This window comes from Erythrolamprus reginae, chromosome 4 (genome assembly GCF_031021105.1).
Source record: "Erythrolamprus reginae isolate rEryReg1 chromosome 4, rEryReg1.hap1, whole genome shotgun sequence".
Lineage (NCBI taxonomy): Eukaryota > Metazoa > Chordata > Lepidosauria > Squamata > Dipsadidae > Erythrolamprus > Erythrolamprus reginae.
Genome location: NC_091953.1, coordinates 63,792,267 through 63,811,390, shown reverse-complemented (window position 1 = coordinate 63,811,390; position 19,124 = coordinate 63,792,267). Strand labels below are relative to the sequence as shown.

At 38.1% G+C, this 19,124-nt stretch overlaps 1 protein-coding gene across 1 annotated transcript in view; it reads left to right on the top strand.

The window, feature by feature from the left end:
- DSCAM (DS cell adhesion molecule) overlaps positions 1-19,124 on the top strand; it is a 427,464-nt gene that overhangs the window by 84,875 nt on the left and 323,465 nt on the right. Inside the window, exon 3 of the mRNA XM_070750468.1 lies at positions 701-847. Coding sequence (XP_070606569.1) covers positions 701-847 — 147 coding nt within the window. The remainder of the gene's footprint in view (positions 1-700; positions 848-19,124) is intronic.

Here is a 19,124-nt window from a genome sequence, read left to right as displayed (position 1 = left end):
CCATTGTGGGATGATGGCTTAGTTCAACCATTGCCCAGGCCTATGAACTGCAGACCCTTGCGAGACATACCCGGTAACTGCACACTCCATCTGGAGCATGGCTATGAGTTTGGTGTAAGCAATGCAGGCCTCGATAGAGGAAGACCGTTGAGCAGCGATTTGGTCCTCTCTGTCCCCTTTCATCAAGCACTATAAATTTGACCTCTTTACCTTGGCGGAGGTAGCATTTGGCCGGCGAGAGCTTCGGCATGTCCATAAGGAGAAGGGGACTTGGGACCAGACTTTGGATGCTATCTCTATCACTATGGAGAAGTGGTCTTATCTAATACGTTCTTCCTGTTAGGTGGAGATAGCATCCAGACCCACCCTGAAGACATCCGGTTCTCAGGCTGTAAGGGAAAGGTCTTCGAGCATGGCAAGTTGAGTCTGTCACTTTGCCAAAAGCTGGGGTGCCCTAGCAACAGAGGTGTGTCCTAACAGGTCTGACAGACTTAGTCCAATCATCTAAGCAGATAAGGTCTATCCATTCCTGGATGCTATCTCCACTCAATGAGAAGGAGCATATCAGGTAAGACCAACGCCCCTTTCAGTTCATTTCAGGTGGACACAATGTGTGTTTTGTTTGTGATTTCTTAGGTCAGTTTATGCATCTTCTGTATCTACTTGTGTGACTCGGCTTCCTTCCCATTCTCTGTTTTAGTTTTACGAGAACCATATACAGTCCGTGTGGAGGACCAGAAAGCCATGAGAGGCAATGTAGCGGTCTTCAAGTGCATTATCCCCTCCTCTGTGGAGGCCTACATCACTGTTGTCTCATGGGAGAAAGACACAGTCTCACTTGTCTCAGGTAGGAAGAGTCTTTTACTTTAGCTTCTCCTTTTTCCTATATATAGTAGAACTTCCGGTCACTAACACTTCTGGCCATGACCAAATTGGGTTCCGACCAAAAAATTCACAATTTCCCCCCCATGGCTGATTCCCCCTTCCGTGCCATTTTTTTTGTAAGCGCTAAATTAGATTTGGCTCATGACCAAATTGGTTTGCAACCAAAGTTATGGAACAAATAATGGTTGTGACCATAGTTTCTACTGTATGTTTCTTTTCAGTTGACTTTGCTTTCTACTCTAATTCATGCATATCATTAAAGCATCCATGTGTTCAGGTTTGGCATTTGATGCTTGGTGAAATGATCATTTTGCGTATTTGAAGTAGTTCCTGTGAATTCTTTAAAATATATAACAGGTGTGCTTCTATCACAGCATTTTTTATTTATTTTATTCTTTTGCAAAAATAGGGTTTTGCTTTAAGAAACAGTTAAGAATGCAATTTTCTTCATTTTCTGATGCCAACCTTTTTATCACTGTTTTCCATTCCGTGAATCAATGCCTACCAAAACAGTTATAGATGAGATGGAAACAGTCAACTGTTTTTAAATGTTGCTTTGTCATGGTGCAAATGCAACTATTAAATACATTTCTTTGTTTAGAATCATTGATATATGATAAGCAGCTCTTTTTAAAGATTTTCTAAAGTGGAAAACCATAGAAATGGTCTTTTGCTCATAATTAAAAGGGTGATATAATTCTTTCCAACTTAGTTACTGGATGAACCAGTAGTAGAACTGCTAAATTTATAGGTAATGCAGTTGATCTAAGAACCCATTGGGGTATCTTGTAAAGACCATGTATTTACCTGAATGCTGTTTCTTTGTATTTAGTGCATTTATTATCCTATTTTCCTTTTACATATTTTTTCCAACCTATGTCCTATATTTTATTTTTGTTTTATATTTTTTACATGTCTGTAACACTAATCAATCAATCTACTACTACCTGGAATCTTAAAATACACAAACATGCCCTATATTACAACAAGCGGCTCACCAGCTTTCATCCAGCAGTTGTGAGTGCTCCAAAACTGAAAGTTTTAAGGAAGATACTCATTTGTCTAAAGTGGTGTAGGGTTTCCTGCCTAAGCAGTAGGTTGGACTAGAAGACCTCCAAGGTCCCTTCCAACTCTGTCTATTCTATTCTATTCTATTCAACATAATATATCATTGCTTTGCTTATTGAAACATGGCATTTGATGGCAGAAGAATATGCCATACTCTTGCTAAAATACTCTGCATCCAAAATATATTAAATGATTTTTGTTAAATTCTAATAATATATAGACCCTTAAAAAAGATTTGCATTAAAGGAAATTGTTACCATGGTAACAGTAGTTATTTGCATCTTATATAATCTGTCTGCCTTTCTTCTGTAATGCTGGTTTTTATTCTGGGGTGAATCTCATGGCCCGGGAGCTTAAATATTAAACTCTACCCTAATTAAAATTTCATTTTTATATCTTTTTCTTGTTGTTCATTCATCCTGAATTATACATGTGATAATTTGAATATAGTAGAAATACCAATTATCCAAGGTCTCTCCCTTCTCTTTCTTTATGACTTGAAACCAGAATCTAAAACTATATATCAGATATTACCAGATATCTATAATAGAAATATTGTGACTTCAGAACTCCAGGATTGAGCATATTTTATGGTATCACATGGTAATTCAAACTCAATGTGATTTGATTTAAATATTAGATGAAATATATAAGATTCCCATCAGGGAAAATGGTAATTTTATGGTAGCCATATTATTGTACATCAGAATGGCAGTCACACTACAAATATACTGCCATGCAACAATTTTAAAAGGGCTAAATTCTAATAATAATTTGGCCATTTGCTAAGAATTATGGACATTAATTGAACCTGGAATCTTAAGTTTCCTTTTGTTAATTAATCAGGGATTGATTGAATACTGAACATTATTACAGTTTTCCAGGAAGAGTGAAGAGCAGGCACATATAATCTTTTTACTGCTAAGGGATTGACATTTGAGTTAGCCTGTTAAAGACTGCATTAAAAAATTAGCAAATGCAGCTGGGGATGAAATTTAACTTGATGTACTTCATTTCCATTTATATTTAATTAAAATTAAATTTGGTTAGAATGATTATTCTCTGACTAGGTATTTAAAAATATATTTCATGTCAATGCTCATGAACTTTGGAAAATTAAGGAACTTTTTTTTTAAAAAAACATCTTATATTGGCAGAAAAAAATGCATTCTATTTCAAAGAATGTATTCTCTGTACACATTCCCTGTTAGCTGATTTTTTTAAAAATCCAGACAACTTTGTCGTCTTCATTTTTAACTTTTTCAGATATAAAAATTAGAATTTTGCTCGCAAAGTAGCAGGAACACTTCCAGAAATGCTGAGTCTAGATAAATGTAGTGCTTGATAAACATTCATTGATTGATTGGATTTATATGCCGCCCCTCTCCGAAGACTCTCCTGTAGCTCTCACAAATTGGAAAATGTTCATACTGCACTTATTCATGTGGTGGGGAAAATATGTAAAACAGACGCTTTTAAATATTTTAAACTGTATAGCTACAAAACAAATTTGCAAATTAACAGTGGTCATTCCACATATTATGTAAGGCCTAATCTGGTTGATAGGATCTGGTTGAAGGAAGACAATTGACCAAATCAAATCATGGTATTCCAAAATAAAATTTTACATTGAGATATCTGAAGACAGCAACAGGTAACTAAAATAAAGAGATCAGTGTTGCTTCTTATTGCATCATGAAAGAATATAAATGAACTTAGAATTTCTTGTCCAAAATGCCTTTAAGTCACTGCAAACAGATATAAATTCCAAGTATGATTATTAATATTGTGGGTTTCTAATCAAGCAATAACTTCAAACACAAGTGCCATGTGAGATGGGAATGAAGGCAAGTCCAGTATCTTCTTTTCTGTTGTAGAAAAGAGGAGGCTTCCTATTTTGTATAAAATAGGAGGCTTCCTAAAGATGGAAGCCATAGCTCTATCCTAGTGTTGTTTCCATGGATCACATTTTCAAAGGTACGGTGTCATTAAAGCAGACCCTGTAACCATGATTGAGGTTTCAGAACTCGAATCTTAAGTGCAATTCGGTGAAGGACTATTTCATAAATGGTAGTATTAAGTTATTAATTACATTACAATCTAAGAATGAAGATTTTATATCAAGACTGTTACAAAGCTCAGCATTTTTGGTGTTCTACCTCTGTTTGCAATTATGGCACAAACAAATACCACACATAATAGCTGGCGCAGTAGCTAAGACACTGAGCTTGTTGATCAAAAAGGTCAGCAGTTCAAATCCCTAGTATAGGTCTCCTACATGAGCAGGGGTTTGGACTAGATGACTTCCAAGATCCCTTCCAACTTTGTTACTGTTATTAAAGGTTGCTGTATTTGCATTGCTGAGTTTGCTTAGTTTTACTCCTCCCCTTTGTGATGCACCAAAATGTTGTGGACTATATTACCGTACTTGGAATAACTATTTCAGATAGACAACAAACTTTAAAGTAATGATGGTCAAGAAGGGTTAGAAAGAATGATTTAACTGCATTATTCAGGAGGGAAATCTCTTGAACAATGTGATTTATTAGTTTGGGAAACTATTATGGTATGTATTAACCACAACTGCTGACTTAGCTGGTTTTACTGTTCAGAACCTGTATATCTGCCTTGGGTCACTAATCATTATATGTTGCTTAGTATTTCTCTCTTATCCTCCTAGCAAAACTGCTTGTAATACTCAGTGAATAAATAATGGGTTTTTAAAAAGGAAAATAAAAAGGTGTTTGTTGATTATGAAAACTATGGAATGAAAGAATGAATGAGCAATTAGCAAACAATTCACATTCCCTTAGGAGTTCCTAGGATGTGTTAGGCAGCACAGCAGACAATGAGGGCAAATTGTTGGTACATGACCAAAAAGAAGACCAAGTAAAGGATGGGAATGGAGAAAAGAAATGCATTGTATGTTTGGAAGCAGAAACTTTTAATCAAGCAGTTTTTTAAAACGGCACGTCAAATCTTTTTAATAACACTAAATCATGCTGGGTTTTTAAATTTTATTTCTTTTAATGCCTCGCCACATTTCTCTCTTGTGCTTTGGATCATCAGGAAATTGTAGTCAGTTGGGCATCAAGTGTCAGCTAATAGCTGAAATTTGTTAACACAAGAGATTAATTGCCTGGATCTCTTGGTGGTCATAAAATCTGTCTAATAGTCTCAGTTAGGGATGTGTTGACAACAAATTGGAACTGGTACTTAGCTTTGCGATAGATGAGCTGAATGAGTGGTACTTACCAGCCAGTTCCTATAGCATCTTTGATAAATAATGTTTATTTAATTTAACCTTTTATTCACATTTAAGGACTGACTATTTACTGATTTCAAATGTATTGTTTTCAGCACACATTCATACACATAAACATGTATGGTATCACAAGATCTTTCCAGTATAAATGGCCATACTCAAGTTTGTTAAACCACACAGCTTCAGAGCAGCTATACTATTTTACAATGGTTAACACCTTTGTACAATACATACGTAGCACTTTCACCAGGAGAAATAATTATTGCTTCTGTGTTTCAAATTCAAATTGCTAGAGTAAATAATCCATAAAAACCCAGTTTCATGGGGTTTATAATGGACTTGATCCAGCCAGCCAAATACAAATTCAGAATTACAAAGTACAGTTTTTTTTAAAAAAAAAATTATTGATGATTCATTTGATGAAGATGTATAGAAAATGCTGAAAACTGGATACCGGAAAAAACCAGAAGTAGCATTAATTATTTTAGTGATTACATAATTTACAACTCAAAAGATAGTTGGCAATAAACCTTCAGTCGTTTGTGGTTCAGCTGTGGATTTTGTGACTTTTCTTTTTAGTAAGTTTTATTATAAACGATAGTTGGAGGTGGGGATGGGGAACTATTGGTATGTTTGCTAATGTACTGGTACCAGTCCTAATGTCTTTCCCAATGTCTTGGACTACAACTCTGATCGTCAAGGATAAACAGACCATGCCACTCCAAATCTTGCCAAACTGTAGTTCGGTCAATTCATCTTTTCTAAATTATAATTTTCTAAATAATCTTTAACTCTTTCAAATAATTCCCTAGAACTACTTCCTCCTCACAAAATTCTTCAAAGGTTTAACCAGTCTCTTTTGTAAATGTAATGTGGCAAAATTATTCAAGTCACTCTCTTGCTTTGTTTGTATATCTCTTTTAATTATGAAGGTATCAGCAACTTTCTTTATGTGTAGTGTAACCTTTTTCCACTCCATTCTTGTAGCATATAATTTTTAAATTGACTTTGAATCGAAAGTCACAATCTTGATTGGTATAACTTGTTTCCTTCCATAAAATCTTTTAGATATGGTTTATAAGTAGTTCTCGACTTATGACTATTTGTTTAATGACCGTTTAAAATTATGATAGTATAAAAAAAAGTGATCAGTTTTCAGAATTATGAATGGTTATTCCCTTATCTCCGTGAGCTCTTAGCCCACATGAGATCATTATCTTCTAGTTCCAGTTAGTGATATTCAGGGTGGGTTGTAACACTGTTGGTTTGCTTCTGCGCCACATGGGCATGTCACCTTGGTACATGCTTTGTGCACTTGTGCAGTGCCAAAAAATAAAAATCCAAAAACAAGATGGTGACCACATGCACGGTGCCAGAAACTCGCCTTCTGCACATGCTCAGAGGAAAAAAAAATTCAAAAACAAATTTAAAAAAAATCAAGAAAAAGATGGTGGTGCCCAGGGAGTGGCACTGACCAAATCGGTTCTGTGACATTATCATGATGTCATAGTGGGTCGCTACCGGTTTGGCTGAACTGAGAGGAACCCATCTCTGCTGCTAAAAAAGGTGAGAAATTAGGTCCCCACTTTATGAAGTACCTCAGACTTACGGTACCTCAACATTTTCTTCCATTGAACCTTTAACATGAGGCCATTGGATGAGGTTATCAATTGGGAGAGGGTCATAACAGTGTATGCAGATTATACTCAGTTTTAAATCTTTATCCAACAGCAGTATTATCAAAGTTCTCTCCTGTTGAGGGGAAAGATCTGGATGGGGTTGATTCAACTCCAGAAACATCAAGTGGCTTTAGATTCTAGAAACTTCTGGTTCCAGAGTTTGTCCAAATTGCAGATTTTGTCAGGGTTGTATTTTTCTAGGACCAAATTGTGTGTGCAATGTGAGGAGCCTCCTGGTCTTAATAACTCTGGCTCAGAGATGAAATGACAGCTGAGACTAAAGAGATGTGTACAGCATATTACGTATTAAATACAATATTTTATGGGTCAGAAGTTCCTTTTCATGGTCATTCACATTTATCTTTCCTGTTTAGGGTTCTTTTTAAAATACTATCGCCTTAATTCAGTTGTTTCTACCTTAATTATTTCTACTTAATAAGGTCTGGCAAAGTCAGCTTTTTCTTGTCCCCATTGGTAAAATAGTGACATCTGATGTAAATCTCTTGGCATACATAGGAATTCTCTGAAGAGATCCATGCTTTTTGAACAATATTGCCCCTTCAGTGACTATACAGTACGTAAAACCTGGCTTGCCAGCAGTCTGAAGCCAGGGTGGATTATAATACTGGTTCGTTGTTTTTATTGCTTCCCTATCATAGATTTTTACAGTTAGTTTCTTACTTTTTTGATCTTCTGTTCATGTTAATTGTTGTAAGCTGTCTGAAATTGCAAATCACTGGTAATTTTGATGAATAAATAATAAATACATTTCTAACAATTTTTAGCAATCATAGATAGTGGTAAATCAGCAGTATGTGGCATGACTCCTGCTTGCAAACACAAAACATCTGGGGAATTTTGATTTAATATGCCTTATAGCCAAGCACATAATTGCCCAGCTCCATCTCATGAGATTATCCAAATATGCTATTACGTGTAATTTTTCAGCAATTTCCCTTGCTTAAAATAGAGCTCTCCCTCTACCATATGTGCATGTTTGGAGATGCTTGTGTACCCCACCCATAATTCAGTAATTCCCAAAACAACCAACCTTCCTTCCTTCCTTCCTTCCTTCCTTCCTTCCTTCCTTCCTTCCTTCCTTCCTTCCTTCCTTCCTTCCTTCCTTCCTTCCTTCATCAGGCACTAACATTCTGCTAATGCTAAGTGAAATATTTACTGCAGGCTGAAGACACAAATATGATACCAACGTTTTAGCTGATGGAGGAGTGTGATCTGTACAGACCTGTCAGCAAAAGCAGGTCAGCGGGAATGAGCAAAGTGGGGGGTGGGAATCAATCATTCTTTGAATTAATCATGTAGCTGACAAAGCAAATTACAGGTGCATGAAATGAAGTATGTAGGTATCTACAGGAAAGGTACCTATTACTTTTTCAATTTCTACTAATGATTCTGCAATTGCTTTGTTATCCCTTTAGATTTTAGCGTGGTCATTCAGTCCTTGGTGTTCACTTCAAATGTATATCAAACAAGGAACCAGCTAGAAGAAGAGGTAGACATGGGAAAATATGTTTTCCTGTTTTTCATGCCTTTTACGTTTGCATAATAGCGGTGAATTATTGCAGAAATGTAGGATTTAGCTAAGTTTGCTAGATAATGGGGCATTCTGTGCAGTAAACTGGAGTAAAGCAATTCATGCTTTGTTGCACTAGAATTAAATATTTATGGCTCTATTACTGGTCTCAGGTGAGCTACTGTCCTAGCATCTAATTGAGCATTTCTGTGGAAGTGCAATGGAGTATGAGATTTGACCCTTACTGAGAGACATAAAAAAACCACACAAAAATCTACACCTGTGCATATGTGTTGACCTAGCTTTTTTGCATGATTGCTGTTTCCTCTGTTAGGCTTTATAGGGCGACACACTCTATCTAATCTCTTGATATTCAGATTGAAGAATGCCTGCTTTGTAAGCATGTGTAGTAATCATAGATGGTAGCCATTTGATAATCTGAAAGTCTTGAAATCAAGAAATGCTCTCTCTTTTTGGTAGGTTTGATGGATGAACTTCAGTTTTAAGGCAAGAAATAATATAATCCAGACAAAAAATAATGCTATATTACCCAGGACATTTATGCAGTTGAATATTTATACATACAACAACTTCTCTGAAGCAAGGACAATAGTGTAGTGCCTTCCTAGTACTGAGCCTCTCAACTCTCCTAAATGGTGTTCAAAAATTTAGACTTTTTTCCAGTGGCTAAAATTTTGTGAAATCACAAATACCCACAATGTTTCAGTGGTTTCATACGAGAAACCTAGGATCTAGAGCAGTGATTTTCAACCTTTTTTGAGCCGCGGCACATTTTTTACATTTACAAAATCCTGGGGCACACCACCAACCAAAATGACACAAATCTAATAAATAAATAAATAAATAAATACATACATACATACATACATACATACATACATACATACATACATACATACATACATACATAAATAACCCCCTCATATATACAATCCCATGTAACATCCTCTTATAAATACAGTCAATCATCAATCATCCCTCCTCAAATTTATACCGCTCTCTCATTTCTGGGTACTTCTCCTGTCTTTCCCCCTTTTCTCTCTCATGTTTCTCATTTCTCTCTCTTCCTCCCTTTTCCCCTCATTCCTTCTCCCTCTCACTTCTCTTTTTCCATCCCTGTCTCTCTCCCCTCTTTATGTGTGTGTGTGTATACACACTCGAACCATTTCCAAAACCAGTTGAGGGCTGGTTTTTTTTCCTCTTTTATTCTTTTCAAAAACAGGTGTGGGCTGGGGTTTTTTTCTTATTATTTGGGTGCTTTTTACCATATGCTTCAAGAAGCACCTCTCTCTCTCTCTTTTGCTCTCTCTCGTTCTCTCTTATTTTCTTTCTCTCTCATGCTTTCTCTCTCTTGTTCTCTGTTAGTCATCTGTTGTCCTCCCGATGCTGCCAGGGACAAAACGCCCACCCACTCCTGAGGGAAAAGACGGACTGTTTGGGATGGGAATTAGCATCTCTCCCGCCGCGTTAAGTAGGCAAGGCAAGGCAGAAACTCGCCGGACGCGGAGCCCAAAAAAAGCGCCTCAGGAAGGCAGAAGCGAAGCGCCCCCACCGCCCGCTCGCTTTCCAACGCTGCGCCCATTGCGCCAGGCTCTTTGGCTGAATCCACCTCCTTTCTGAGGCTCGAGCGAACCTCCTTCGCCAGCAGCCAGGGGGTCGGCTTCGCCCCTGCCCAGCTGAAAGTGTGCGTGTGAGGGGGGAGAGCTTGCTTCTGCAACCGCATGGCCAGAGAGAAGCGGGATAGCAAGGCAGCGGCATTCTTCTGCCTGGCCTGGGGCTCTGCTTGGTTTTCCCGGGCTTCCCGCAGCATGTAGGTGGCCGAGAAGACCGAGCAGGACTGTGAGAGGGGTGGGCGTTCCCACAGCGCTCGGAGCGGCTAGCGGACGGATCGCCAGCGCCGCTGCAGCCACAGCTGTGGGAGGAGCCGCGCCCCAAGAAAGCCGGAGAGAAGGACGGATCGGGCGGGGACAGCCACAAGTGGAAGCCTCAGCCCTGGAGCTCCCACTTGCAGAAGCCGCCCCTCCCCTGGCTATTGCCTGCCGCTATTAGCGAGGAGAAGCCATGCGCGCGAGGGGGCCGACTTTCAAAACAACCTTTGCTGGCCTCCGCCTCGCGGCACACCTGACCATGTCTCGCGGCACACCGGTTGGGAAACACTGATCTAGAGGATATGCAAAACCCATTCACCATGAAATGCAACTATCTGAATGGATCCCATATGTGCACATTTTGCATTCACACACACACCCCTCCTTTTTTACATGGATTGAATAAAGGCTTTACTGCTATTTAAATAGTAGTAAAGCAATAGATAAGACTGTAACTCTTCTTCTGTTAGGTGCAATCTAGTCACTCCTTTGTGTCAAATGATGAGGGTAGGAAAGTACATCGTGTTTTTGCTTTGCATTAAACAAGAGCATTTTGTATTTTTAACATTTTGAAAATTGCTATGTCTAACTGAAAGGAGGTCATTTTTAGTTCTTCACCCAGGAATAAAATCTAACTATAGTCCAGATTGGGAATGGCCTCTTGATGTAGCTTTCATGGTGAATCTACATTTATTTTTACTTACTTACTTATTTAATTATTTATTTATTTATTTATTTATTTATTTAATTTGACTTCTATGCCGCCCAATACCAAAGGACTCAGGAGTATTAATCTGCAAACTCCTGGAAAATGTGCAGTGAAGGGCTGCCAATTGCCAGCACTACTGGTGTGCTCCCAAAAGAGCATGCGTGGAAGCAAAAAACTCTCTGAAAATCGGTGAAATCTCACATGCACGAGCATTCTGGTGCGAAATTTGGTTTCCTGTGCATGTACAGAAGCCGAGTCTCGTGTTAACATGCATGCCTGCCTGCTGGTCAGCTGGAGCTGTGCGCACAGCTTCATTTTTTCAACCGGGACTGCGCTCCTGACCCTACTGACCGCAGCCCAATACTGGTGATGCGCTACTTCTAGAATAGAGGTGTCAAACTCAAGACCCGCGGGCCAGATCCGCAGTGCCTCTTTCAGTTAAAACAGAGCTCAGAGGGGCTGTATGGGGCCCTCCCAAGCTTTGTTTTCATTGGCAGAGGGTTGAAAATGCAAGAGCCACAGTCCATTTTCACTGGCAGAGGGTTTCCGTTGGCCATCAGAGCCAAGAAAAGAGCGTACAAGGGCTGTGGAAGACACTCCTAAGCTCTGTTTTTGCTGGCAGAGGGTTGCAGGAGGCCGTCACAGCTGAAAATGGAGCTAAGGAGCCCTTTTTGCTGGCAGAGCACTTGGGCCACCACAGGTTCCCTCAACGCAAGTGATGTTGAACTGGCCATGGCCACACTGGCCATGCCCACCCCAGCCCCCCAAAGTCAAACACAACCCTGATGCGGCCCCCAATGGAATTGATTTTGACACCCCTGTTCTAAAAGGTGAGGGCCACCTTGTTCAAGGATTGTGTGATTTAGGTGAGAAACATTTGGAGTGCATTATTTTTCTTTTAGTTATACCTGCAAAGCATGAGTGCATGTGTATGAAAGATAACATGCAAACATGCTTTGTTTTTTCACCGTTACCAGCAAGTTTTAGAAAAGGTACTTGAATTCAAAGAAAGTGTATGAAATGTTGAGTTTTGAATTGCAAAGTTGGAGATTGAAATTGTGGTAATTCACTTCATAAAATTATGCACAACGAAGCCTCCCAATCATGTGCTATGGATAAAGATCTGACCCTGTTGATCTCTTGTAAGGCTTTAAAAACCTGGCTATAACTCTGAGTGTGGAGCCCTGAATATTCTAAGGATCCTATTTCTTAGCTTTACTTACAATTGCTATGATAATATTCTTTGGTGCTACATATATTTATTTGGTACTATTTTAATTGTTCTAGAAGAACTCACAACCCAGAATCACTTGGTTGAGAGGATAATCTACTATATAAATTGAATAAGTAAATAATAAATACATAAAGATAAAGACATCTGTTTTGAGCAACAAAGGAGCACCTTGCAGCACCTTCTAAGGACTGGGGGTAATTCTCTTTCCTTCCCAATTGCTACCACGAATAAGAGAGTCTGGGCAGATTTATGACAAATAGAAAATGAAAATAACAGAAGCTTCATTACTTACATGTTAGTTGTTGGCTTGTAGTAATTAATGCTTAGGTTTTCATATAATTCTTTGGGGGTGTTTTGGATGTGTAATGGGATTAAACATATTTTATGCACTAATCTGATTTTTGATGTGCATATGATTACATGTTAATGTGCATAGTTAAAGGCAGAAGAAAACCAGAATTAACATCTTTTATCAGTTCTGGTACAGATCCTCAGAATAGTAACACAACCAATGTATTGTTTCTTCCCCAAATAATTTTTTAAGAATTACATGTAGAAAGAATAAAAACAAACACAGACTACAGATAAAAAAATAAAAAAAAGTACAGAAAAGGAACAAAAGTATAGAAAAGGAAAAAGGAAAAAGCAGATCAAGAGCATGTAACTTGACCATAAGAGAAACTAAAACTTTTCTTCTCTTTCCTACTAATACCTAAATACATTTATGCAATAAATGCTAGAAGAGGAGAACATTAAATTGGGAGGAGGAAAATATCCTTGTTTCTGTGTTCTTGATGATTTTTTTCTATAATTAAACTATAATCTATAATGGGGTTTTATAATTAGCAGGATTCCATCTTCCAATCTCATGTTTCCGTGCCATGTATTGCAATTTAATAAGCCCTTATTACATCTTTGCTGTTTTTGTTTTGATTGAGCTCATTTAAATCTATACTATAAGCCATGTTATTGCACTTATCCTGGCAAGTGGGAAGCATTTGGAGTTCTGCATAAACATATAATGGTATTCCAATAGTTGTGATTTATGTTGCTTGAACTGGACACATAGTTGCAGCGGCATAAATATAGAGGACATGTAGTCCAATTTTACAATCCTTTAAAGACTTCTCCCTCACCATAAGAGTATAAATTCTGCCACATGAGTCCCAGCAATCGATTAGGCCCCACAGAATCGGCCTTGTCCAGGTCCCGTCAACTAGACAATGTCGTTTGGTGGGGCCTAGGGGAAGAGCCTTCTCTGTGGGGGGCCCAGCCCTCTGGAATCAGCTCCTCCCTGGAAATTCGTACTGCTCCCAGTCCCATCCTCCTTGCCTTTTGTAATAGTCTGAAGACTCATTTATGCCACCAGGCTTGGGGTTATTAAACACTACCCCCTGGCCTACGAATGTATTCTGAATTTGTTTACTGAATGGGTATGGGAGTTTTTTAATTGGTTTTTTAAGGTTTTTTTAGATTAACTTAAATTAATTGGATTTAGGATGTATATTGTTTCCTTATACGTTGTAAGCAGCTCTGAGTCCTCAGAGAGGGGCGGCATATAAATCCGATTAGATAGATAGATAGATAGATAGATAGATAGATAGATAGATGGATGGATGGATGGATGGATGGATGGATGGATGGATGGATGGATGGATGGATGGATAAATAAAGTATAGATCCAATAGCAATAGCATTTAGCAATAATACTTAAACTTATATACCACTCCACAATGCTTTACAGCCCTCTTTAAGTAGTTTACAGAGAGTAAGCATATTGCCCCCAACAATCTGGGTCCTCCTTTTACCAACCTTGGAAGGATGGAAGGATGAGTCAACCTTGAACCTACTGAGATTCAATCTGCCAAGCTGCTTTCAGTTGGTGATCAGCAGATGTAGCTTTCAGTACTGCACTCTAACCACTGCACCACCAAGGCTCTTGTTGTTGCCCATATCATGCCCTGTCCATTATGAGAATGAGATCTTGTGAAAATTTTGCTAACACATTTAGGAGCCTTTGAAGCATTAGAAAACTAAAGAAATAAGCATTAATGTGAATAATATGTCTAAAAAGAACCAAATTGGCCATACCAATTGGTTTGAAGCAAGCACTTATTATCTCATCAGCAACTATGGTGTCTTCTTTGCCTACCCACTCAAAATGAAAAATGCCCATATATTTGGTTAAATAGCCTTCCATTAAGGATGCAAAAATAGCGTTAACGGTATTTAAGAGGAATAGCTTGAACAAATGTGTAGTTAAATTGCTATGTGCAAATCATGTAGGCTTCAGTTGTTTTAATTCAGTGGAAATGAGAAATTCTGGTTACATTCAGTAGGAGTCAGTTAACAAGTAAGATATATAACTGGTCTTATGGCAGTCTTGCTTTTCCTCCAAATACAGTATAAAGTCACTTACACTGATTTTTCAGATGAAATAATAACTAACTTAATTCTAAGCAGTTTTTATCCTGAAAATCAGAATATAAAAATTTTAATAGCTAGACACCTGAACAGATACTATTCAATAAAGCATAAGAATAGTATGGAAATTATCCACAGTATTGGCCATTTGTAAAAGATGTAAATATGTGATTTGGTTATAGAAAAACAACAACTGAAAAATAGGGAGCACTCTAGCTGTTACATTGTCAAAGTGTTGCATTGCATATGCTGATAAATGCCTTCCATTTTAAACAATCACATTCATAGTTTCCTTACAGTAATTTATTAAGAAATAGCATCTGGTGTTCAATAGATTTATACCCAAAATTTGATTATTATTAAATCAAATTATTATTAAATCTTGCATTATGATCTCTGTTGCATACAATATGGTCCTCTATGTTACAAGATTCATATAGATTGATTGTTTTCTAATAGTAAACAACTTTTTTTGTAGTAAGGTGTAGCTTTTTTTCCTCTTATCATCCTGAAGATAATGAGTATGCAACTCCAGCTTTCTGATAGGTAGTATAGTTACCCTTTAAACACACACACACACACACCACACACACACACACACACCACAGACACCACACACACAGAGAGAAACACATTAAAACACCCAATGCTTGGAAGGCTATTTTTCCCCATATCTGAAATTGCTGGGGGAAAAAATATATTGTGGTTGTTTGGTCTGTCTATTTCCATGCAGAATACAGCTCAGAACATTCTGGTGCTTTAAGATATTTCTGCTTCTGAAATAAATATAACTTAAAATAAATATATATATAGAAAACAGTGCAAAGCTAATGATTTCATGGCTTTCTATTATTGGGCGTGAAAAATATTCAATAAAGTACTGTATATTATTATTAAACTTTTCTCCTGTATTTTCCGGGGAACAAAAACATGTAATGAAAGTTTGGGTAATAAAGGGGATCATCTACCTCTCCCCCAAGTGACACTGGAAGATGTGTCCCAGAGGTGAAGTGCTACTGATTTGGATCGGTTCACCCGAACTGATAATAAAAAATGCTACTGGTTTGGTTAAACTGATATATCCGATGATCAACTGTGCCGCATGATCTAGGTTAGCTAGAAAGCAGGATTTCTAAATTGCGCAGCATAGCTGATTCACCCTCCCCTTGCTATTTTACTTACTTTTGCAGCACTGAGGGGCCGCCCTCTGCTGGTGCTATGGGTATGCTCCGGGTGGCGGGCATGGGTGCCCATGGGCCTCTGGCGTGGACACGCGCCCCTGGTGTGAGATTTGGCTTCTGCGTATGTGCACAGAAACAAAATCTCGCACGAGGATGCTCACACACATGACATTTTGGCAATTTTCACCAATTTCTTTGCTTTTGCACATGCACAGAAGCAAAAAAAGGTAAAAATTGTCAAAACCTTGTGTGTGCGAGCATCTCCGAACAAGATTTCACTTGCTGAGCATGCGCAGCAGCCAAATCTCATGTGGTGGCATGCAGAGTGGGTGTCGGGGACAGGCAGCTGCACACGCATTGCCATTTTTACTAACTAATTGGTGATCCCATTACTGCTTTGCAAATTTTGATGGCTTCAAAATACTACTCCTTTTTCAGTGCTGCACAGTAGTGCCTGTGGCACGCATGCATGCACAGCACGCATGCATGTGCGAAGCAAACCAATAGCAGACTTCAGAGGATTTCACCCCTTATCTGTCCTACCTGCAGCATATAACAATGTGAATGAATTTCCATACTGCAGAAGAGCAAGGTCTTTTTATTAAATAGTACTGGAGCATATGAAGATTAGTTTATATAAATTGATCTTAAGATATTCTATCCCCAAAACTTTCTCATCCACCTTTTATTAGAACAAAAGACATCAAAGAGAAATTTAAACTTCAAATAACCAAATTTAAACTCTAAATAACAAAAATGAACCACCGATGACTTCCTTAGTAACATCAATAATAAATTAAATAATAAATAATAAATGCAGGATACAAATAAATAAAATAAGAAAAAAATGTGTGAATGGTTGAATAGGGATTTTTTTTCTTTTTTAAAGGTATGTTATTGCTGTTGCCCAAGCTACAGTCAATCCTATAACTATCATGTAATATGACAGTAGTATTAATGTCACAAACGGATGCTATATTGAATTTAAACTTCACCTTATTTCAAAGGCTATGCCTGTGTCCCAGAGCATGTGTATATATTTTTTTATCCTCAGTTCTTATAACCAGATATTCCCGGATATATTCCCTCCAGACCCTACTGGCACCTTTCTTTAGAAATATTCCTCTTTTGTAGGCTAATTTTTTTTCTGCAGTAGTGATTCCATTTTACTGGGATAAATACAGCTTCTTTGGATTTATGCCATATCTCTGGATATGTATTCTTCCTTTCTTCCTTCCCTGGTTATTGGTTTTTTGTATTTTTTTTTTACCTTGCTGTATATCCTTATGAAGCATCTCCTGGGAACCGTATTATCTTTGTTCATGTTTTATTCTTGAAATCATAACTGGAGTGTAGTTGTATTTTACAGATTGGCAATTTCAGTATAATTAAGCTTCATGAATATGAAATTTCCTGTAGAATTCCCACAATACCCTGTGGTTAGATTTAGTGGTAAATTTCTGTCTCTTCTCATTTGTGATATCTTAGATGTCACTTTTGCTCACCAGTTACATGATATTGATTCTCAAGAACTACAAACTGCATGTTTGTTAATTTTTAATTTTTGGCAGATTGTCTTTGAAAGATGCTTATGCATAGAATTGTTTAGAGTAGAGTAAAATCAATTATATACTGATAATAGTCCAGTATATGCTTTATGCTGAGTTACAATTTTTTGTTCAATTTGATTGAATACTGGGAAAGGAGAGGGTTTTTTTTTTTTTAAAAAAAACCCAAATTGGAACAAAAGTTTGTGCCATTGCACAAAGTATGACCAAGAATACAGTAATATCTCATCTTACGAACCTAATTGGTTCTGGAAGTAGGTTCATAAGGCGAAACGTTCGTAAGACGAAACATTGTTTCCCATAGGAAACAATGTAAAAGCGATTAATCCGTGCAAAAAAAATATATCCCAAAATGGTGCTCTGCTGGGCGCCGCCGCCAGGCTGTCACCTTTTAAAACAGCCGGGGGGGCTTCTCGGCATTCTCCCGAACCCGAACTTTTCGGGTTCGAGTTCGGGAGGCCGCTGAGAAGCGCCGCCGCCCGGCTGTCACCTTCTGAAACAGCTGGGCACTTCTCGGCGGCCTCCCGAACCCGAACTTCTGGGTTCGGCGTTCGGGAGAACGCCGAGAAGCCCCCCGGCTGTTTCAGAAGGTGACAAGCCAGGCGGCAGCGCTTCTTGGCAGCCTCCCGAACCCGAAAAGTTCGGGTTCGGATTCAGGAGAACGCCGAGAAGCCCCCCGGCTGTTTTAAAAGGTGACAGCCGGGCAGCGGTGCCCAGCGGAGTGCCATTTTGCGATCTGCGATGGGTTCGTAAGCCGAAAAAAGTTCGTGAGAATAGGCAAAAAAATTTCTGAACCCTGGGTTCGTATCATGAGGGGTTCGTATCATGAGGGGTTCGTATCATGAGGTACTACTGTATTTGATTACCCAGGTCAGCAATAGAGCTGATTGAGTCATAGGAATGCAGAGACATATCCTGTTTGTATAGAAAGGGCTGCATATGCTTAGAGCAAATAATTGGGAAATGTGTAATACCTTCATAAATGTAATATAAAAATCTGTAAATTTATATCTGTCAAAGAAAGCGAGACAATGTGTTAAAAAACATTTGATTATATATTTAATTAAAATATTTTTACCTTATACTTCACTAAAAAAGAACAAAAACAAAACTGAGTCACATACAGACAGACAGTAATACCAAATCAGTCTGTGCGTGCAGGGCATCTAAAAGCTACTCATATGCTCCCTTTCTCATTCTCTCTTCCTTTCTCTCTTTCTTCCCCAGTGTTGTGCTTTCCACCTCCATCCCGCCCATGAGGAGGAAAGATGTTTAAAAAGCACCATAAGGCATTAGTTATTGATGTTGTGAGGTTCTTCCAAGATTAACATTTGAAAGAGAGAGGTTTCTCTGAGCTAAGCCAGTAAAACACATTCTAATTTTGATCTCTCCTTTGCAAATACAATAGATATATTACTGTATTCTAAGAGTTTTTGATATAATGTTGTGGAAAGAATTACAACTACTGAATTTTTTTATTCATTGTAACATATAACAGACATATATGTGCACACATATGTACAAACACTTTTGCACATTGTGTACACACACAGGTATACGCTACACACAGATGCACATATTCAGAATGATATTTTGTGGAACTGTTTCAGAGTTGAGGAAGTACCATTGTCTGCATTCAGCTGATCAAGTGTATAAAGTAATATCTCTTTATGCTTAAAATTGCTTGATAC